This window comes from Notechis scutatus, chromosome Z (genome assembly GCF_049901735.1).
Source record: "Notechis scutatus isolate UNSWTSFEM ecotype Mainland chromosome Z, rNotScu1.2, whole genome shotgun sequence".
Lineage (NCBI taxonomy): Eukaryota > Metazoa > Chordata > Lepidosauria > Squamata > Elapidae > Notechis > Notechis scutatus.
In genome coordinates this window covers 4,590,291-4,613,927 of record NC_142025.1, presented here as the reverse complement: position 1 = coordinate 4,613,927, position 23,637 = coordinate 4,590,291, and the positions used below count along the sequence as shown (strand labels likewise).

The 23,637-nt window shown below is 40.1% G+C and overlaps 1 protein-coding gene and 1 long non-coding RNA gene across 6 annotated transcripts in view; one reads left to right on the top strand and one right to left on the bottom strand.

Annotated features, from left to right (window-relative positions):
* LOC148128753 (uncharacterized) overlaps positions 1–23,637 on the top strand; it is a 271,070-nt gene that overhangs the window by 112,320 nt on the left and 135,113 nt on the right. The gene's annotated exons all lie outside the window — the stretch shown is intronic.
* CTDSPL (CTD small phosphatase like) overlaps positions 353–23,637 on the bottom strand; it is a 71,513-nt gene continuing 48,228 nt past the window's right edge. For 3 of the 5 annotated variants that reach the window (XM_087946983.1, XM_087946986.1, XM_087946984.1), the window contains 5 exons: positions 19,205–19,306; positions 14,090–14,146; positions 10,433–10,525; positions 7,317–7,502; positions 353–3,358 (listed from right to left, as the gene is read on the bottom strand). In XM_087946983.1, the coding sequence (XP_087803109.1) occupies positions 3,233–3,358; positions 7,317–7,502; positions 10,433–10,525; positions 14,090–14,146; positions 19,205–19,306 (564 nt within the window). In that variant the 3' untranslated portion in view covers positions 353–3,232. Of the gene's footprint in view, positions 3,359–4,305; positions 4,362–7,316; positions 7,503–10,432; positions 10,526–14,089; positions 14,147–19,204; positions 19,307–23,637 lie in introns of all 5 variants that reach the window. The other 2 variants (XM_087946985.1, XM_087946987.1) reach the window with 1 other exon arrangement.

The following is a 23,637-nucleotide window of genomic DNA, read 5'->3' as shown; positions in this document are numbered from 1 at the left end:
ACAATCCCCCCCCCAAAATGTATTATCTCAGAAAATCCAGCGCAAACAGAAGTAATGCCTAAATTTTAAAAGAGTTTTCCTTCGGCCTTCTACGAGTAACATCCTGTATTCTCAGGACTAGATTAATTTAAGGAGCTCCAGAAACCATGCCCAAGTAAAGAAAAGGCACTAGATTGTTATAACCATGATTTTCCAAAGAAAATTGATCAATTTCCACATCCCAGAATTATTCAGAATTGGCACCCCCAACAGAAGTTCTGTTGTCTGCTGGATGTGGGATTCCCTTCATGTTACAAGACACTTTTCATAATCAACATTCATTCACAGAGGCATTCATTTAAGGCAACTGGATAAGAGGAAAAACAACAACCCACTGATTTTATAAAAAAAAATGAATGTCAAACAAAATGGCCTGTGTTATGCACAAATTGTTGCATAAAACTGTCAAAGACACACATTATTAGAAAGGGCAACATATGATGGAAACTGGTTGTTGGGAAGATCAAAAATTTCAAGATGAGCCAGAAAAAACACTGCAATTTTTCTTCAACTTAATACCAACCATTGCCATCGTATTTGCCCGTTACAACCTGAATTCTTTTTCCCTGCAGACTGTATCTGAGGCTCAGAAAGTCAGAGATACAGTTGAAAAATAATACTGCTTAGAGAACATACTTTGGCAGTATAAATGCTTCACTATTTTGAAGTCAAATACCCAAATTAAAGATCTCACTAAAATTAAGCTTCATGGACTTAACCAGCACTCAAATAAAACTTCAAACCAACAAAAGAAAGAAAGAAAAAAGCAAAACAAAAAACAAAAACCCACCAACACTCCAGATGTTATTATTCTGATCAGATATATATCAGATTCTTGACAGAGAAGATGTACAATTAAAAGAAGAACCTTCAATAGGTCAAATGAAGATATCGGCAGAGTTGGTCCCTCGGGGTTCATATAGGAGGACTGTCCTGCTAATACAATACTGGTAGAGCTCTCCAAACATTGATTAAAAGTCCCTTGGGTGGAATCAAGAGTCTGGTTTTCGGCTTTTTTTTTTTTTTTAACTATGCCTCTGATCACCTGTTTTCTGTCTATGGATGTTTGCCTGAATGTTCACTTTGAATAGATGGCCCATCTGCTTCTTAACTGATTTAAAAAATAATCTTTTTAACGAATTCAACTAAAACTGCAAAGGCAAGGAGCAAGAACCTGTAATTTCAGCATCTGAGAGGTTATTTTTACTGGGATAAACACCAAATGTTTTAAAGACAGTTCTTGTCCACTATGGTATTTGAGCATTTCAAAGGGGTTCGGTTAGTGTAAAAAAGAATAAAAATGAATTTACAAGGAGGATGGAAACATACAACTGAAGTGCACCCTCTTTTAGATTCAAAAGATTAAAAAATATAGAGAAAGACAAATATAGGGAAAAACCAACATTCTTGATATTTATCACAATGTTTCCCTCCAAGGATGAAAAAATGCATACATCTAAACAATAGAGAATTATTTGACAATCTTGACCAAAACAAAAATATACCCAGTAATTGTGCTTTCTCAGACCAATGTACTTAATAGGGTTCAGGTTTTCAGAAAAAAATCAAGCTTTGTTCTATACTGAGGAACAAATACACACCAAATTAAAATACTAAAAGCTTTTCACTCTGACGACCCGGTTTTCCCTAAAATATGTTAGTTCTAAGCATCTCCATGCACGACCCTAGATCGGGTTAGAAAGTTGCAAAGAAAAAGAAGAATTAAATGTTATATCATAGAATTAAAGCACAGAACTAACATCCCTATTTTTCTTTTTAACAAAAATGGAAGAAGCATGAAGGGAAGAAAAATTCCACTGTGGAAACACTGATGACAACCCCGAATTTAAAAAAAAAAAAAAACCCAACCAGATTGACACGTGATTACGTTGGCCAAAAACTAAATATGTAAAGGGCTTTTGAAGTTCCAGTAGCACAGGCACAGCGGCAAAGAACAGTATAAAAGCCAAGGTCCAGTTCCATTTGGTGAGCCTTCATTAGCAGCAATTAAGAGGGGATGGGGAGAAACGGCACGATTTAACAAAACAATAATATAAAGTGAAATGTCTCCCACCAGGGCCATAGAAAGGAAAGTAGGTTGTGGAAAGAAACTTCCCTTTCCTTCGAACTTTAGCACATCGTTTGCAATAGCTTACTATAAATATTTCATGCTGAATAAATACACTCATTGTCTTCTATGCTTTCTCTCTATTTTATCCCTGACATCAGAAACACCTGGCAGTTGTGCGTTAGCAAACACAATCAGACTCTTCTCGAAGGGAATGTGGACTTACTTGCAAGGGAGCGTACCTCCCATTCCATTTTGCTGTATTCCATTTGGGGAGAGAAGAAGGCAGATATGTCCTAATCTAAGTGCAAAACATCCAAATTATTAAGGGAGCTGCCTCTCCAGCTTAGATGTTACCCCGTAGTTTACTTCTACCTACTGGTATGCGGCTTCAAATGGGGTACAAAATATAGCCATTGATATTTTAAGGACAATAACAACCTTTTCCCAAATTTCTCCTTGGATTCCGTAGTTTTTAAGTGGCTCTATAAAAAAATGTCTCCCAGGTCTTCTTTGTCTTTTTTTTCTTCTTTCAAGCATTTAAACAATACAAGACTAAAAGATTCTGGAAATACCTCTTGTACAAAAGTGATTTTTTTTTCTTTTTTTCTTTTTGTAAATCTTAAAACAACATTCAAAAAGGCACTTCATCCTGGAAGAAATCAAGTTCAGAGTCAGGTCAACTGCTCTAATGAAGCAGGGCGGGGTGAGAAAAACACTCTGCATAGCAGGATGAGCTGGGAAGGGGGCGGGGGCGGGTGGGTGGGTGGGGATGACTTGACTGGTTGAAGTTAACACCAAGCGTTCATTATTATTATTATTTTTTGGCATGTTTTAAGGAGGAAAAAAAAAAAAAGCAGAATTTGTAAAATGCGCCTGTTTATGAAATGCGTTAAGCGTCCCGTTCAAAATAGCTTCTTTTTCATTATCTTCTCTTTTCTTGATTTTTGTTTTAAGAAGCAATCCGGTCACCTTGTGGCGTTAAGTCAATCTCATGATTTAGAAGCATTGGGTCACAATTGTCTTTCATGGCAGAGGAAGGATGAGAAACATTGAAGGTTTATCCAGAGCAGTCTCCGAGAGATGCTTCAGGTAATGCAACAGGACAGGTGTTCAGGGGACTGACTACCTGTTACACAGCTTATGGATCATCGTATAGACTTCGTCCTCTCTGCTTAATCCTTCGAAGAAAGGAATAAGGTCTAACAGTTCTGTGTCTGTCATGTCGTCAAACCAGGATTGAACAGGCACCTGAAATTAAAAAACAAAAGCTCCAACAACTTAATATTGTTATTCATCCATCCATCCATCCATCCATCCATCCATCCATCCATCCATGTCTCTCTCTCTCTCTCTCTCTCTCTCTCTCTCTCTCTCTCTCTCTCTCTCTCTCTCTCTCTCTCTCTCTCTCTCTCTCTCTCTCTCTCTCTCTCTCTATCTCTATACATACATACATACATACACACATAAAAGCGAAATACCACTCATGCATCATCACAAAATCTCCAGAACCGTACAAAGCCTACAAAGTTAAAATTTGGCACGTATGTTCCTCTTGGCTTCTAGGGGCTCACTAAGAAAGGATTTTTTGAAATGACCATCAGAGCTATTAGTATTTCCTATATTATTATTATTAACATGCTCTGATGCTGAAGAGTTCTACTCCCCCTCCCCACCTGAAAAGAAACCTGTTCCAAATGCAAAAGAAAAACAGAGGAGTTTCAGTTTCAGTTTCTCAGCAGCAAACAGTTGAGCTAAGCCACGCCCAGGCTCCTTGCTGTTTCCTTCTTGCTCACACAGCAAATATTGTTTCAGTTTCCAAACAGCCCTCAACTCTCTCACACACTGACAGGATGCTAGCCAGATGAATACCGATGGATGCTGGTAGGAAGAGGCAGATTTTTTTTTACTTATTTTCCTCCCCAAAAACTGAGCCCAACCACATAGTTTCATAGTGAAGCACGGGTATATGCAATTGTAGGTTACTTGAACCTTTAAGAAACACCCTAGGAAAAGGCTGACTGACTTATACAAGCCCATCTGAATACGATGTGGGGAGATTTGGACTTAAGATTATTCGTTGACTGTTCAAAGTTACAACGGCACAGAAAAAAGTGACATTATAGTTTTTCACACTTACAACCATTGCAGCATCCCCAGGATTAGGTGATCAAAATTCGGATGCTTGGGCAACTTACTCATATCTAGGATGCTGAAGTGTCCTGGGGTCACAGGATCCCCTTTTTGTGACCTTCTGACAAGCAAAGTCGAAGAAGGAAGTCAGATTCACTTAATAATCCTGCTACTAGCTTAACAACTACAGTGATTCACTTAACACCTGTGGGAAGAAAGGTTGTAAAATGGGGCAAAACTCACTTAACAATTGTTCTGTTTAACAATGGAATACCTGGGCTGAATTGTGGTTGTATGTTGAGGAAAGTCTCGCACAAGACACACACAGAAGCTCCAGCTATGAAGTTCCAGTCAAAGTCAAGGGGTCACTTGCATTATCCAAGGGGATGGTTTTGTATTTTATTCATTTATTCCAATCCATTCATTATTTTTACAAATAATTCAAGGTGGCAAACATATCCAGTACACCCTCCTCCTCTGAATTTCCTCACAACAACCCTGTGAGGTGGGTTGGGATGAGAGAAAGGGACTGGCCCAAAGTCATCCAGCCGGCTTTCATGCCCAAGGCGGGACTAAAAACCAGAATCTCTTGGTGATTGGCTCAAAGTCACCCAGCTGGCTTGTGTGCCTGAGGCGGGACTAGAACTCACTGTCTCCCATTGATTGGCTGAAAGTCACCCCGCTGGCTTTTATACCTAAGGTGGGACTAGAACTCATCCTCTCCTGCTTTGTAAACTGGTGCCTTAACCATGGTCGAAATTGGCTCTCACAGTGGAGTGTGTGTGTTTGCGCATTGCATGGGTTATTTTGGAAAAGGTTTTGGAAGAGGTCAGCCAAAGAGCGTGTTTTCATTTCATGGGGATTTCTGGCAATCTAGCTGAGCTTGCAGAGGTTTCACTACCCAACTAGGTAACATCATCAACTGTCTTATTTCTGACCCTGTCTAGAGAGATGCTTTTCAGGGTGGGCATCGCTGGATTTTCTTCCTTTGGTTAACAGATATTTTGTTATGCTTTCTAGAGGTCACAAATATAATTTGACACGTGAGGTTTTATGTCGATAGTGCTGATAGATAAACTGAGCCCGTCAGCATGTTTGCAAGAGCAGCTGAAGCCTGACGCTATATACTTCCGGGACCGTTTAGCTGTCAGACACATCGTGGCGGAGTGGGATGGTCGACGGGTGACGAGAATCCAGGAACCCCCCCCGTCCTTTTGCGGCTTTTGGAGTCGACTGGGGTGCTGCAACGGATGATGGGGAAGGGGGGAAATCTGGGTATATAGTTTACGCACGAGTAGGTAGGGTCCATCGGCGAAAGGTAGATTGCGGAGATAGGAAACAATGGACATATTACGTGTAACCGGATGGTGTCCTAGAGGGTAATTAATTAAGGGGCAAGTACAGGAGATAGGAGCGTTTAGGTGGGTGTGCTTGTACCTTGAAATAGCATTGGAAGGCAGAATCCTCCAGTGCTAACCTAGACTGGATTGTATGCTGTTCTTGCCGGATGGGAAGGTTGTTTTTTGACATTAAACACCTTGAAACCTGCTTTCTGCTGTTGTATGGGGGTTTGTGTGCAAATCTAGGAGGTTTCAGAAGACCGGCTGAGACTTTTATTTTATTAAATTTTGAGACCACCTGTCTCTATATGACAGGAGTCTGGGTGGTTTACAAATAAAATATTAAAGCATTAAAACAGTGTACAAAATTCAAAAAGAAAAGGATACATTAAAAATAAGTGTGTTTATTTTTAAGGGGGCTTTCAGGTTGCTATCAGCCCCTAGGGCTGTGTGGTCTCTACAAGCCCCAAACAAGGTGAAAAGAGCCACGTTTGACAGCTTCCCAGAAGGCCAGGAGAAAGGGGGGGGGCCACCTCACTTCTGGAGGGGAGGGTGCTCCAAAGGGTGGGAGCAATGGCACAGCGGGCTCTTTTATTTCATTCATAAATTTAATTCATGGTTTCTTTGGTAAATGACTGGAGAGTGATAATTCTCTAATGGCAGATCTCCAAATCTCTTACTAAACTGACACTCTGGAGCCTACTCCCTCTTTTCTTTCTTTTTTTTTTTTTTAAAGTCAACAAATATCTTTCTAGACAAATCCAAAGGCAGAAATACTTCCGTATATTGCAACCACTGTTGAAAAAGGCTCTCGAGAGACCCTTGGATTTCAAGGAGGCCGAATCAGTCAATGCTAAAGGAAACCAGCCCTGACTGTCCTTTGGAAGGACAAGATCCTGAAGCTGCAGCTCAAATATTTTGGCCACCGAATGAGAAGATAAGGAAGATCCTGCTGCTGGGAAAGATGGAAGGCAAAAAGGAGAAAGGGACGGCAGAGGGTGAGATGGTTAGATAGTGTTTTTGACACAACAAACATGAATTTGGGAAAACTCCAGGAGACAGAATAGAATAACAGAATAACAGAGTTGGAAGGGACCTTGGAGGTCGTCTAGTCCAACAGCCAACTCAGGCAGGAAACCCTATAACCATTTCAGACAAATGTCCAGTGTCTTCTTAAAAACCTCCAGTGTTGGAGCATTCACAGCTTCTGGAGGCAAGCAGCTCCACTGATTAATTGCTCTAACTGTCAGGAAATTCCTCCTTAGCTCTAAGTTGCTTCACTCCTTGATTAATTTTCACCCATTGCTTCCTGTCCTGCCCTCAGGTGCTTTGGAGAACAGCTTGACTCCCTCTTCTTTGGGGCAGCCCCTGAGATATTGGAAGACTGCTATCCTGTCTCCCCTGGTCCTTCTTTTCATTAAACTACACATACACAGTTCCTGCAACTGTTCATCGTATGTTTTAGCCTCCGGTCCCCTAATCATCCTTGTTGCTCTTCTCTGCACTCTTTCTAGAGTCTCAACATCCTTTTTACATCGTGGCAACCAAAACTGGATGCCATTGTTCCAAGTGTGGTCTTACCAAGGCCTTATAGAGTGGCATTAATACTTCAGGTATTAATGTGAAGACAGTGAAGGACAGGTAAGACCTGGCATGCTTGTGGTCCGTGAGGTCGCAAAGATTCAGACACAACTTAATGACTGATCAACAACAAAATTAAGATCAAAATTACTTACAGCATTTTCAGGATGGAAGATGTAAGACGCAGGGGAATTATCTACGATGACGACTTTGCTCAATTCTCGTCCAAGCCGGCTAAGATCTTTCACGTAATTTCCTCTGTGGAAAACACAGGATTCCCGGAAGAGTCGAGCCGTAAACACACCCCAACGGTCCAACAAATCTGCCACTGGGTCTGCATACTTTTGATTATTTTTTTTTGTTAATGAAAGAAAAGGGGTTACAGTTAAGAAATAAAAGAATATTTTTCTCCCAGTTGAAAACTCAACATACATGTTTAAATACAAATATTAAATAAAGCCCAATGAAGAAATAAAGATATAACCATGATGACAGTGTGGTGGCTATGTGCTTTCCTAGGGATGTGACGCAAAGAAGTCAACGTTGGCAGACGTTGGGTTAAAGTGTTCTTTTTTGCCTTGTGGAAATGGTTCAAGCTTAGAATAAGAGGACCCCCTAGGAACTAAGCGCTAAGAGAGGCCCTAGAAAATTGGGGATTAAACACACAAAAATACAAGTAGTCCTCAACTTATGACCAAAACTGAGCCCAAAATTTCTGTTGTTAAGTGACACATTAGTTAAGTGAGTTTTGCCCTGTGATACGACCTTTCTTGCCAACAGTTGTTAAGTGAATCACTGTGGTTGTTAGGTTAGTAACACAGCTGTTAAGTGAATCTGGGCTTCCCCATTGACTTTGCTTCTCAGAAGGCCGCAAAAGGGGATCACGTGACCCCCGGGACATTGCAACCGTCATAAAAATGAACCAGTTACTAAGCGCCTGAATTTTGATCACATCATTATAGGGATTTTGCAAAGGTCTTTTTTTTTTTCCCCTTTGAAAATGTTTGCTTCTTATCCAACTGCCGAAGCTTCTTGAATGGGAAGCAAAATGTTTTTTAAAGGGGAAAAAGAAACAGACAATCTAGCTGCTTTTTGAAAAAGCATCTTTGGGATTTCGTTCAAGTCTGATTCCAAAGGCATCACCAAAACAAACCAGCTTCTTCTAGATCAAAATCAAGATGGGATTTTGTCTTTGTGATACGAAGCCCAATTGGAAAGCCTCGTTTTTGGAAAGAACAACAAACGTGAAAAAAGTACCAAGTACGCTAGACCAATTCCTCATGAAGGAGCAGAGTGTAAAACATATTCTGCTATGAAGATAGCTTTTGATTTACCACAGTTCATTTAGTGACCATTCAAAGTTACAATGAAGGCACTGAAAAAGTGTGACTTATGACCATTTTTCGCATTGTGGCATCCCCATGTGAGCAAAATTCAGATGCTGGACAATTGACACATATTTTTGATGGTTTCAGTGTCCAGGGTGTGTGTGTGTGTGTGTGTGTGTGTGTGTGTGTGATTTGATCCCTTTTCTTACTTTCTGATAAGCAAAGTCAAGGGGGAAGCCAGATTCGCTTAACGACTGTGTTACTCACTTGGCAATTGCAGCGATTCACTTAACAACTGTGACAAGAAAAATGGGGCAAAAACTCACTTAACAAATGTCCCACTGGGCTCAATTGTGATCGTAAGTCGAGGATTCCCTGTATTAGACTAGAAATTGAACAAACCAAGACTTTAAAATATTAGCGGTCGACATATTATTATTTGTAATTTTATAATAATCCTGTTTTAATTTGAAAACTGCGCATCTTGCAATTTTCTATGCTGCATAGAATTTCAGAGTACACATTAGACAAACTTCTAATTTCACTGCTCTGCCGAAGTAAGATGGTTTCGAATGGCACAGAAATCTTTCAATGAAACTGTGGAAGGCTAATGAACCTATCTTGATTTTCAGTCTTCCTTCTCGAGAACTAAAAAAAGAAGCCTGCTGAACCTTCCTGGAAAACGGAAGAAGATTAAAGCTGCTTTAATGCTGAAGCTCGGGGGTTTTATTACCAGTTGAAATACTTGAACCTGAATTCACTGCCAGCAACCACTCCTGGTGTGAACCAAACATGCTGATATCATATTTAGACAAGGAATTTGTAAAAACGGCGTTCTGCAAAGTTTCTTGCAGCTGCTCGAAAAGTTATCTCTGGATACAGGCACAGCTGTTTTGCTACGCTGGTGATCTGTTCTGCAAATGGATATAGCCTTGGTTGTAATTTTTTTTTAAAAAAATCCAGAATAGGAATAATTTTGATGAAGCAGCCTTGTATGGAAGCTCCTCTTGCAAACAAGAGCCACTGGTCAACTTATTTGTGAGGATATTCTAGTCCACTGGTTTAATGCACCTTCCTAATTTCTCCATTGCTATCAAAGTGTGCACAATAATGATTTTATCTGCTTTTCTGCTATCACAGGTACAGACAACACTGGAAACACCACAAGACTAAACATTTACGGTGGAGGTAATTATAAGCATGACGACTTCTAATTCAAAGGCACAACGAAGTATCGGTCCCCTTCCTTCCTGGTTAGGGACCTCCCAAGTCCACAAAGACAGATAATGTCAGCAGAATTTGTGTGTAATATATATATATATATAAATAGAATTTGCTTGTATGTTTTCACCAACTTGAAGTCTATCCTATTAACTGCCCATATATCGATCCAACCGGGCAGTGGATCTGTCCCAGTTAAGGATGATAGTACATTATGTAATAAGCTATTTTTCTCTCTAACCCCCCCCCCCCACATAACCATGGTAACTAAAAAAAGGCTCCCATATTGGCATCAGGAGCAATCCAGGAAGGCTGAGTTATGAGACGAGCCCATATGTGATACGATTACCATGGAAACACTTACCCACACATTAGCAGGCAAAAGTACACGTTGCCAGATAAAGAAAGCAAAAGAAGAAGAAGAAGAAAAAGAAGAAGAAGAAAAAGGGGGTGGGAGGGAGATGAAGATAATTATTTTCTCCTTATTTGATAGGCCAAAAAAAAAAGGACCCAACTTTTATTCTAGGAGATTTGGGTAAAGGGAGAAAACTCAATTGTTCATGTTCACCCGATGCTCGTTTCTTCAGAAATGCTGGACAGTTGGCCCAGCTATGCCAATGTTACAAAATTAACCAGGGTGACAGTGTGCTGTGCCCAACTTTGGAGTACCTGAAATGAGACCAGATTGTGAGAATAAGGGACACACGGATTGCACGACTTACTTTTGCTAGGCTGGCTGTGAATAGAACACATTCAAAAAGGTCTCCCATTCTCTGGAGAAATTTGTCCACGTGTGGCCGTTTTAACACATAAACCTGAAAGTGGAGAAAGGAGGCAGGCACTGAGATTCAGAAATGTGCAAACAGCTAAGGTTCATGATCCTGGAAGAATCAATTTATACTTTGATAAAAACAAGAGGCGGAGTGAAGTCCCGCTGCATCGTTACAAAGGCCTAGCTAGTGCAGTTTTATTCCTGTATAAATCAATGAGGCATTACAGGAAAAACAGTATAAACTTAAAGGGACGCAATTTTAAAATTAAAGGATTGTTAACCTATCATACCAACTCAAAAGATTTTATTCGTCTGCAAAAAGAATGGATGGGTTCAATACTCTCTTTTTCACGCCTTCAAAAAGAGGAAGGATTTTGGTCTCAGAATGAAAATTTCATTTTCATTTCGTTTCATTTTCAAAATGGCAAAATCTCGGATTTGTGAATGGAATGGATTTTTATGGCTTTTGCTATTAAAAAACTGTTGATAGGATTGTAGCTAAGATACTTCAGTAAATAATTATAGCTAATGCTTTAATAAAACCTATCCACACTAACTCAAGGAACGTTATTCCTGCTACATAATTATTGAACATACAAATACAGCTAAGTTCTCGACTTACAACCTCAACTGAGCTCAAAGTTTTTGTTCTCAAGCAAGGCAGTTGTTAAGTGATTTTTGACTCATTTTACGGCCTTTTTTGCTGCATTTGTTACATGAATCCCTGCCGTTGGTGAAGTGAATCCTATGGCAATTTAGCAAGCCCAGCTTCCTGCATGGACTTTGCTTGTTAGAAGCTGGTTGGGAAGTTTGTAAGTGGTGATCACATGACCCCGGGACACTGCAACGGTCATAAACACATCAGTTGTGAAGTGTCTTAATTTTGATCACGTGACCATGGGGATGTTGCAACAGTCATAAGTAGGTGCTGGTGTAACTTCGAACAGTCACTAAATACATGGTTGTAAGTCAAGGACTACTGTACTGACTTAAGACCGAGGCAGAATAGAAATAAAACAGAAGAATACAATATAGAGAATAGAATAGAACAGAATAATAGAATAGAATAGAAAAGAACAGAATAGGATAGAATAGAATAAGAATTGAAAGGAAGGGGGAAGAGGAAGGGAGAAGGGGAGAGGAGAGAAGAGAAAACTTTGTTGTCACTAAATTGCACAATAGAAGAGAGAGAGAGAGAGAGACAAACATTGTAAGTATTATGTCAGCAAGTAGTTTGGTTTTGTATTTGTTTCATTGACTTTTTGAACTGGAGGTAATCTACTCTTGAATCACAACATCCTTAGCTGCAGTCTCCTCTTTTAGAAAAGTGCGAACAAGACACGTGGACTTGGGACTCCCCAGCATCCTCTTTATCGTGTTGTGGCTACGTCCCAGTGCAAGTAATCAAGGATAGGCCATTAAGATTGCACACAGCCTATCCTGGATTACTTGAACCCGGTCGCAGCCCTTCCTGGAAAGGCGCACCAAGAAGGCTGTCCTTTAAAAAAAGAATAGATTAGATGCAAAAACATCATCACCTACTAAACCCATGCACAACTGTTCACAGTTTATCATAGTTTTACACACTCTCTCTGCCATTTCTAAATGAAAAAAAAAAAAGTTAAACGGTTGGCAACTACAGGTAAGTCCTACACTTACAGCAGTTTATTTAATGACCAAAGTTACAATGGCATTGAAAAAGTGACTTATCACCCTTTTTCACAGTTACGGCCTTTGTAGCATCATGTGATCAAAATTCAGACGCTTGGCAACTGGTTCATATTTATGACCACTGCAGTGTCCCGGGGGGGTGTCACGTGATCCCATTTTGCGACCTTCTGACAAGCAAAGTCAATGGGAAACCAGATTCACTTAACAGACGTATTACTAACTTAATAACTGCCATGGTTCACTTAACAACTATGGCAAGAAAGGTTGTGAAATGAGGTAAAACTCACTTAACAAATGTCTCACTTAACAACATAAATTTTTGGACTCAATTTTGGTCGTAAGTTGAGGACTACTTTCCTTCATAAAGTGTTGCAGTCATTTGAATAACCATGTGACCCGGTCTGATTTTACAACAGTGGTTAAATGAATTCAGATTCTCCCTCCCAAAAAATTTTTCTTGCTGGAAACAAAACATCACTTGGTTGCAGGATGCTGCAACTTGTTGAAAATGCAAACCAGTTGCCAAGTGCCCAAATTGAGATCACATGACCATAGCAGTGGTGAGACAGTTTGTGATGGTTGTTAAGTGCAAATTCAAGAAATAAATCACTTTTTTGTGGGGGGAGGCTGTTGCAACTTCGAACTGTCAATAAAGGTAATAAATTGAGAATTACCTTATATTCTTTCTTTTTTCACCATCTATATTAAATATAAGATAATACACATATCTATTTGCATGTTCAAACAAATGCAACTCTCATTTAACCTCAAGTGATGAAAAATGTAGTAGTTTCTCCTGCTTGAGCAGGGGGCTAGACTAGAAGACCTCCAAGATCCCTTCCTTCTATTCTATTTCTCCTCTATAATGTAGTTTATTATCTTATGAATATTCCTTGCTCCAAATTAGAATCTCAAAGCATTTTCAATCAGAAGGATGTTCTGTCCGAATACAATTTTTAATGATACCTAAATGTATTCAATGCATTGCCCCTTGAGGATGCTAATGTTTTCTTTTATTGCTCATAGTTAAAAAGACTACTTTAACAGATACTATGCTCTTTGCACTGAATTTTGACCCATTTTTACTTTAAGGCACCCATTATGATTGTTGAAAAGGAGGATAAGATTTTTTGATTACATCACCCAAAAATATTTAATGGAGCAAGAAGGAAAGCAGGTTTTTGAACTGAACTGAAATCCTTAATTTTCTTATACTTCAGAAGGCTGTCAGAAAGCCATATAGGTGGTCCTCAACTTATAACCACAATTGAGCACATTTCTATTACTCAATGAAACATTCGTTAAATGAAATTTACCCCATTTTACAACCTTTCTTGCCATAGTTAAGTGAATCACTGCAGTTTTCAAGTTAGTAACACGGCTGTGAAGTGAATTTGGCTTCCCCATTGATTTTGGATGCCAGGATTAGGTAAACAAAAAGTTACCTAATCTCCAAATTTTGATCATTTGACTATGGTCATAAGTGCGAAAAATGGTCATAAATCTTTTTTTCAGTGCCATTGTAACTTTGAATGGTCACTAAATGAACTGTTGTAAGTCGGAGACTACTACCTGAATATGAATTCACCCTTTTTAGATGCATGTACCTGAAAAACTGCACCTAGAACTAATATCTGAACCTCTGGAAGTATGATGGTCAGCAGGTAAGTTACCTGGATAAACTATGACAAGAAGATTAGGCAACAAAATATCTTGATGTGATGAATCAATTATTGTTACTGTTTAAAGTAACACTTTTTTACTGTCAGTTTGAACTGAAATAGCTTTGTAGTTGAAACTTTGCAATCCCAAAAACTCACTAATTTTAACCTGTCGATTAACTCCAAAGCTTCATCCTCTGCCAAGCTAACTTGACCACTGTAGACAGGTGCAAAGCAATTTGCCACTTCCATATAAAAATGCAAGCAGTACTTACCTGATGTATAGTTCCATCAATTTCAACGGGAACGATGAAATCAGCATTGCTAATTGGCTAGGAAAGTGAAAACAAAACGATCTTTAAGAAAAGAATTATTTGCAGTCTGCAGAGAGAAACTTAACAAAATCATAAAACAGCCCACATGGCATCAATCTTCACACTTCTGGGAACAACTGGGCTCTTTTACACTTAGCAAAGAGATTGGGATTATTCTCTTCATGTATTGAAGAGAGGCATTCCAGTGATTGGCTAAGATATATTTGTATAATATAGGAACGGCAGATTTCTATAATATAGGCGTAACAGTTGACAAAACGCTCTTTTAAAAAAAACCAACCAAGAAATTAAAAGGTGGAGCAGACTGTACCTTCTTTTCAAGCAAAAGGGAGATTCCCCCCCCCCAATAAACTGAGAAAAGGTATATCCCATACCTGTCACACTCCCAACAGAATTAGTTACTAGAAAAAAACTATGCTTTGCTCTAGGAAGTTCTGGCATTCAGAGAAAGATGCCAGACTCTAGTAGTTCAATGTAACCTCATGGATCTCTTTGGGATTAATGTCTTTTCTTTTTAATTTCCGCCAAGGATTCCTTTTTTTGAAAAGGGAATTCAGAGCAGGCAGCCCTCACTGGCAACACTGGGTGTGTGTGTGTGTGTGTGTGTGTGTGTGTGTGTGTGTGTGTGTGTGGAGCAGATTGTATCAGCTCTTCCTGGGATTTGTCCAGAAAGAAAGCAGCTGGCAGACAGGCAGCCTTTGAATGTGTTCCTTTTCTCTAAGAGCACAAGAATATTTTGGAAACCATCTCAAAAGGTTTCCCCCCCTGAGTTTTAAAGGGGAATGCAACCCTTTTCCCACAGGAGGATTTTTTAAAACAACTCCAATATTCATCCGTTAAAAAAGAAGGCGAGTCTAAAACGCAATCCCAGGCTGGTACAGGTAGTCCTCAATTTACGGCCACAATTGTGCCCAAAATTTCCATTGCTAAGTGAGGCAGCTGTTAGGTGAGCTTTCCCCCATTTTGCGACCTTTCTTGCCACAGTTGTTAAGTGAATCGCTGCAGTTGTTCAGTTACCAACACGGTTGTTAACTGAATCAGGCTTCCCTCATTGACTTTGCCTGTCAGAAGGTCGCAAAAGCGGATCACTTTTGTCAGTGCTATTGTAACTTTGAACAGTCACTAAACGAACTGTGGTAAGTCGAGAACTACCTGTACTTGCGTACAACTGAATGCAGCAAGAATTGTTTGCAACACGTTTGAGAATCCAACAGGAGAATGTCATTTTCAAAGGTTTTCTTATCTTAAGAAGTAAGAACTTAGATGTGGAAAAAAGAAAAACATTTAATATGTTCCCTGCTTTCTTATTTGTTTTACTCGCAGACATGTTGTTCTCCAAAGTCCGAAGAAATTGTCTCTCTTACTTGTTTAGTTGTGTCCTGCCTTTATTGTGTTTACAAATAACTCAAGGTAGCAAACATATCCAGCTTCCTACTCTTTTCCTCACAACAACAATCCTTTGAGGTGGACTGGGCTGAGAGAGAGACTGATTGGCTCGAAGTTACCAGTAGGATTTCACGGCTAAGGCGGGATTAGAACTCACCGTCTCCTGGTGATTCGCCCAAAGTCACCCAGCCCACTTTCATGGCTAAGGCGGGATTAGAACTCACCGTCTCCTGGTGATTGGCCCAAAGTCACCCAGCCCACTTTCATGGCTAAGGCGGGATTAGAACTCATCGTCTCCTGGTGATTGGCCCAAAGTCTCCTAGTCAGCTTTTGTGCCTACACAGGACTAGAACTCTCAATCTCCCGCGTTCTAGCCTGGTACCTTAACCACTGGACCAAAATATCTCTCAATGGAAGACCAGGCCTTAAAGCCGTTTCAGAACAGCCTTGCTTGGGGTCCATAACCCAGAGCGTACATGGGTAGTCCTCATTTAACAATCCTGTAACTGGGATGGGAAACTATGTCATTAAATGACAGGGCCATGAGTCGGAAACAAAAACCCCACATGACTAACACTACATAGCAGTGGCAGTCCCAGGAGTCTTAGTTGCTCTTGTTAAGTGAGGGCCACGTAGGTCATTAAATGAGGACCCTGTGACCAGAGGAGGCTGCAATACTGAACTGGCTCTCTACTATTCCTCTGCCTCCCACATTTAATGTGTGTACTATAAAGACCTCTCACCAGATGGCAGTACCAGACTGACCTTGGTCCAAGCTCAGAAACTATGCAGAATCTGATCAGAACAGGGACGAGAGAGATTTTGAGGGGTTCAAGGTTGCCGGCTAGACTGGGAAGCTTAAAAAAAACCAAGGAAGGAGACAATGGCAAACCATTTCTGTATTGTTTCTAAGAAAGCCACAGGGCATAAAATACCCCGGAGCTGAGCTCAGCTCGAAGAATTTAGGTAAAAAAGAGATGTTAATGCTTTGATTAAATGGAACATGAGATGGAATTGTACCTGATCAGGCCTGAGGTTTCCTAAAAGATCATATTATACAGGTAGTCCTTGACTTACAACCACAGTTGAGCTCAAAATTTCTGTTGTGAACAGTGAAACATTAGCTTTCTCCCTTTTTACGACCTTTCTTTGCCGCAGTTGTTTAAGTGAATCATTGCAGTTCTTCAGTTAGTAACACGGTTGTTAAGTGAATCTGGACTTTGTCAGAAGGTCGCACAAGGGGATCACATGGTCCCGTTACACAGCAACCATCATAAATATGAGTCACTTGCCAAGCCTCTGAATTTTGATCATGTGAGCATGGGGTTGCTGTAAAGGTTGTAACTGTGAAAAATGGTCATAAGTCACTTCTTTCAGTGCAATTGTAACTTCAAATGATCACTAAATGAACGGTTGTAAGTTGAAGACTACCTGTACTTTTCCAGTACCTGTACTGATAGCCAAACTGATCTAAGTAGAGGTAGTGCTCAATTTACAACCGTTCATTTAGTGACTGATGTGCGCATGCATAGAACTGTGCAAAGAGCTGGTAAGAAACAATTTGGAAATCCACACCGATGCACATATATTGCCTGGATTCTTAATTAACGTTTCTTTCATTTGATTAAGGGAAAGCAACAAGTTTTGAGGCGGTCGTGTGTGTGTGTGTGTGTGTGTGTGTGTGTATGTTATTCAGCTTTGTTCGGGTATTTTCCCACGTCATTATAGTTGTGCTTTTAAAGTTGTAGCAACATTTCGGCAGAATCTCATCTGCCATCATCAGGCTTCTGTATTGTGTTCGTCTGTGAGTCAGACTTTTACAATTGTTTGTACATACACACACACACACACACACACACACACACACATATTTGTTTTCGTAGATTTTCACGGGTACAGGTATGTAGGTCTAGGTGTGTTCGGGTCTTTTCCCGTGTAAGATTACATGGGAAAATTCCCGAACACACCTAGACCTAGATAGATAGATAGATAGATAGATAGATAGATAGATAGATAGATAGATAGATAGATAGATAGATAGATATAGATAGATAGATATAGATATAGATATAGATATAGATATAGATATAGATATATAGATATATACATATACATATATTTGTAGATTTTCATGGGTACAGATATGCAGGTCTTGGCGTGTTTGGGTCTTTTCCCGTGTAAGATTGAGAGCATCTTGGCAACGTTTCGATGATGTCCCGCTCGCCATCTTCAGGCTGGTGCTTTCGGCTTCGTGCTTGTGCGAGCAAAGCGTGATCGGAGCTGCCATCTCCCTATATATACTGGTGGGGAGGTTGGCTGTGTTGTCATTTCTTGATTGGTTGATGGAGTTGATGTTTGCAGATTGGCTGGCTTTTTCTTAAGAACATGTGTGGCTGAGGTATTGGCTGTGTGTCTATCAGCCTCCTGTGTTGTAACGACCTGGGCAATGGGCTGTGTGATGACCTTCTGAGTTCTATTGTTTTGACATCCTGGGTCTTGTGCTGTAATCTCCTGGGTCGTTCTCCACAAACATAATATCAGGACTGCCTTCGGCACTGACCAAAAAATAGCCAACATACTAAGAAACCTCAAAGACAAGATCCAGCTAGAAAACCAAGGAGTTTATGAAATATCATGCAACAATTGCCCAGCCACATACATTGGACAAGCCAACAGGAGAATAAATGCACGCATCGCAGAACACAAGAACACAGTCAAAAAAGAAGAAATTACTTCCTCCCTTTTTCAGCACCTTAAAGCCACAGGACATGAAATTAATTTTGAGGGAACCAAATTAATCTCCAATACTGAACACTTCAACAAGAGAATAATCAGGGAAGCCATCGAAATAGAGAAACACCCCCATAACATAAATAAACGGGGCGATGCCTCCCACCTACCAGACATCTGGAAACTAGCCCTTATCAACAAACAGTCCCAGCCATGAAAACCAACACCGGACCCAAACAACACATGACACCACCACCATTCTCCCTCACCAGACTCAAACCCAAACCCATCCCATAGACAAAGGGCAACCACCATCCAGAAACCAGACCACGGCTGCATCACCAGCTGCTGACCCCCAAACCAAGCAAACGGACACACATCATGAACACATTTCCAGACCTCAAACTTGGAGCCAAACCAAAACCCGGAACGTCACATCACAGCCACCCGCTCAGGATATCACATCACAGAACTCATGAGGTTACACCACAAAACCTCAGGATGTTGCAACACAGCCAATAACCCAGGAGAGTACAGCACAAGACCCAGGATGCCACAACAATAGAACTCAGGTCATCACACAGCCCATTACCCAGGTCGTTACAACACAGGAGGCTGGCTCACAGATGAACACAATACAGAAGCCTGATGATGGCAGATGAGATTCTGCCGAAACGTCGCTACAACTTTAAAAGCACAAGTATAATGACGTGGGAAAATACCCGAACAAAGCTGAATACCATACATATAGATACCCACGAAAACTTAAGAAAATATATATATGGCAATAAATTACAGAATATCATGGCCATGAGTGAGTGAGGTTACCATGACAGCAAAGACATTTTAAGCTCTAGAAAGGACATCAAATAAGATATGCCTGTCCTCTTTCATGTATTTAATCAAAAAGTTATAAGAAATATTAAACAGTATACGTACCTTAAAGGAACTATGCACTAATGTTTCATCAAGATCAATGACCACACATTTCTTCCCATAATCAGATATTGTCATTTCTGGCAAGAGGTATTTAGCTGATGGCTAAACAGAGAGGAAAAAAAGAGCACCTTCAAAATGTTAGAAATGTCCATGATAAACCTAATGATCGGGGAAAACTAATATAGTCATAATTAAATTATTTGTGCCTTGTTAGTCAAATACCTGGACCCACATTTTTTTTGCATGGATTATAACGGATTTCAATGATACAGGTAGTCCTCGATTTACAACAGTTCATTTAGTGACTGTTAGAAATTACAACAGCACTGAAAAAAGTGACTTATTGTCATTTTTCATACTTATGACCATTGCAACATCCCCATGGTCACCTGACCAAAATTCAGATGCTTGGCACCTGACTTGTATTTGTGATGGTTACAGTGTCCTGGGTGTGGGTGTCATGTGGTCACCTTTCTGACAATGTGGAAGCCAGATTCACTTAACAACCGTGTGACTAACTTAACCACCGTGATTCACTTAACAGCAGAAAGGTCGTAAAACGGGGCAAAATTCACTTAATTAACTTACTCAGAAATCTGAAGTACAGTTCTGGTCGTAAGTCAAGGACTACCTGTGTTACCCCAAATCAGCATTTCTGTCTAATATGAAAGATCCCTGGGATAAATAAAGGAAGAGGTCTGAAATGGAAGAGCAAAATCTTTCTGAGATAGTCTCAAGAAAAGGCATTTTTTTAAAAATCTAGCAGACTTGTATTCTAAATGATTAAAATACTAAGACTGAAGTCATGATGGGTTTCACCCAGAGGTGGGTATTCAGCAGGTTCTGAACAGTTCTGGAAAACCAGTAGCGGAAATTTAGATTAGTTCAGAGAACCAGCAAATACCACCTCTGTCTGGAGATTTTACAGTATTCTTCCCCTGCCACGCCCACCAAGCCACGCCCACAGAACCGATAGTAAAAAAAATTGAATCCCACCACTGGTTTTAACCCCCCCCCCCAACACACACAATTTGACTGAATTGGCAATCCCCAGAGGGGAGGGAGGGGGTTCATTTGAGAGAGCGTTATTGACAATTGACAAAATGGTTTCTGCGTAGTTGTGGCCAATCACAAAGCAATAATTTTACAGGCAGGGATCCAAGCAGGTTTAGAGACCCAGCAGCTTGATTAATAAATTCCGTGCAAAGCAAATGTGAGGCTTGAACCAAGACAGTTGTCACAAATTTTCCTCCATGTGAGATCCAGTTAACGAAGTACAGACTGACGAATTGGTCAGGAAACACAGAAATGTAGCTGGCCACTCACATACAGGTAGCCCTCAATTTAGGAGCACAATTGAGCACCAAAATTTATGCTATTAAATGGGAAATCTGGTAAGGTCAATTTGGCCCCATTTGTTAAGTGAACCACTGCGGTTGTTAAGTAAGTGACACGGTTGTTAAATGAATCTGGCTTCTGTGTTGACTTTGTTTGTCAGAAGGTCTCAAAAGGGGTCACGTGACCTCCCCCCGGACACTGCAACCATCATAGATGCGAGTCAGTTGTCAAGCATCTGAATATAAGTCACATGACCATGGGGATGCTGCAACGGTCGTGAAAAATATATATATTTTAGTGCTTTTAGTACTTTAGTCCTTTTTTTTTGTAACTCCGAAAGTCACTAAACGAACCGTTCTAAGTTGGGGACCACCTGTATAGTCTGCTCAACATACTGCATGTCAAAGAAAACAAAAACAAATAAATAAATAAAAGAACAAGATACACAGAATATAAAACGAAACAAGAATTTTACTTTAGTAAGTTATGTCCTGGCCCGTTTCCCTATTTTAAGACTGGACTGGGAAAACCCACAATTCTTGTTTTTTAAAAGATCCTTCTAGCTTCAAATGAAGCAATCTTTATCAAATCCAGATGGTTCTGGACATTAAGCCCACCAGATCCCCAGAAAGAAAAAGTGGGGAGGAGGGACCATCAAGAGAGATATTCTGGATCAAACTATGTCCACACTTGGAACTCCCCTAAATTGAAATCATGTAGGTTGGTAATATTAGCCATAGAATGGGGGGGGGGGGAACCCCTTTAAGGAACTCTAAGTATCATCTGAGTTTTAAGAATTGAACACCTTGTATCTGGGAAAGGCATCACCTGTGGGGACTATAACATACAGAATCTCATCAAATTATTCATTTCTTTAAAAAATGGCCACATCTGATTTTGACAAGGACTATAGGTTTGTGACTGTATTATTTTATTTTATTTTTCACATAAAGACTAGGGAGTAGTCCTTGACTTATGGCTGGTTCTGATTGACCTACGTTAGGGGGTATTTATGACTTGGATCCAAAGTTGGACAGTTGCCCCCAGGGTCATGTGACATTAGGGCTGCTTGAGGCATCCTGCAATCACATAACATGTGTTATGACAGTTTTGTTAAAACTGTAATAAATGCATAAATGCATTTATTTCTTAAATGCATAAATGCATTTATTTCTGCTTTTCAGAAAAACTTCACCCATAGAAAACCACTGATTCATTTAGAACCACGGATTTGCCTAACCACCGCAAAAAAGGTTGTAAAACTGTAACCTAACCTGTTTTTACAACAATGACTATGATGGCCAGGGTTTATTATGGTCATAATTTGAGGATTACCTGTAATTACAGTATCTATAAGATCTATTAATATAGTCCTAGGCTGCATAAACAGAGGGATAGAATCAAGATCCCGTGAAGTGTTAATACCACTTTATAATGTCTTAGTAAGACCACACTTGGAATCCTGCAACCAGTTTTGGTCACCACGGTATAAAAAAGATGTTGAGACTCTGAAAAGAGTGAAGAGAAGAGCAACGAAGAGGATTAGGGGACTGCAGGCTAAAACATCTGAAGAATAAAATGTGTAGAATGTACAGAATGTGAAGGATGTGTGTTTGTGTTTACTTTCATAGTCATAATGTACACTGAAGATGGTATTTAACTTTGTTGTACATGGTTCAATGACAATAAAGTAAACTAAACTAAACCGAATAATTATACGAATGATTACATTCGGTAAGTCTAGTTTGATGAAAAGAAGGATTAAGGGTGACATGATAGCAGTGTTTCAATATCTCAGGAGCTGCCCCAAAGAAGAGGGGGTCAAATTATTCTCCAAAGCACCAGAGGGCAGGACAAGAAGCAATGGGTAGAAACTGATCAAGGAGAGAAGCAACCTGGAATTAAGGAGAAACTTCCTAACAGGAAGGATAATTAAGCAGTGGAACAGCTGGCCACTAGAAATTGTGGGTGCTGCAACACTGGAGGTTTTTAACAAGAGATTGGACAACCACTTGTCATAGGGCTTCCTGCCTAAGCAGGGGGTTGGACTAGAAGACCTCCAAGGTCTTTCCCAACTCTGTTATTTGTAGTCTTGGGCAACAGACTAGCAATAAACTAGTACAGCAGACTTCTCTGAGCAATATTTTTATTCCTGTTTTTGCATCTCATCGGTCAGTCCCTAAAATTGCTGGATATAACAGACTTCTTTATCCTGTAAAAACCCTTTGACTTTTAAAGAGAGGAACACACAAATGAGATCAGCTGATGAAATGAGAAGTATAAACAGAGGCATAGAAACAAAATCACATGAAGTATTAGTACTGCTTTATAAATTCCTCGTAAGACTGCACCTGGAATACTGCATCCAGTTTTGTTCACCACACTGCAAAAAAGATGTTGAGACTTTGGAAAAAAATGCAGAGAAGAGCAACTAAGATGACTGAAGTCCTGGAGACAAAAACATAGGAAGAGCAGTTGTAGGAATTGGACATGGCTACTCTAGAGAAAAGAAGGAAGGGGTGACATGTATTTGAGGGGTTGCCACAAAGAGGCGGGGGTCAACATATTTTCCAAAGCACCTGAAGGCAGGACAAGAAGCAACAGATTGAAACTAATCAAGGAGAAAAGCAACCTGGAATTAAGAACAATTAATCAGTGGAACGATTGCATGCAGAAGTTGTGGGTGCTCCATCACTGGAGGTCTTTAAGAAGATTGAACAGCCACTTGTCTCAAATGGTATAAAGATTCGTGGCTTGAGCAGGGTTGGACTAGAAGACCTGCAAGGTCCCTTCCAGTTCTATTCTGATTGACTGTTCTACTGATCACTTTCCTAACCTTCCCATGGCTTTCTCATGATTTTGCAAGAGGGTTACTTGCCCTTTTTTCTCTGGAGTGACTATTTTTGTGCTGGGAATGAAATCCATGAAAACATAAATTGCTGCATTAGACATCATGGAATTAAAATGACATGCAGGTTAAAGCATATCACACAGAGAGCTAGCATATGATGTAATGTTTAAGAGCCTGGGTTGATCCTGGTATGATCCAAATTCTAATCCATTCTAACCCCAGAAGCTCCTGTGTGATTATGGGC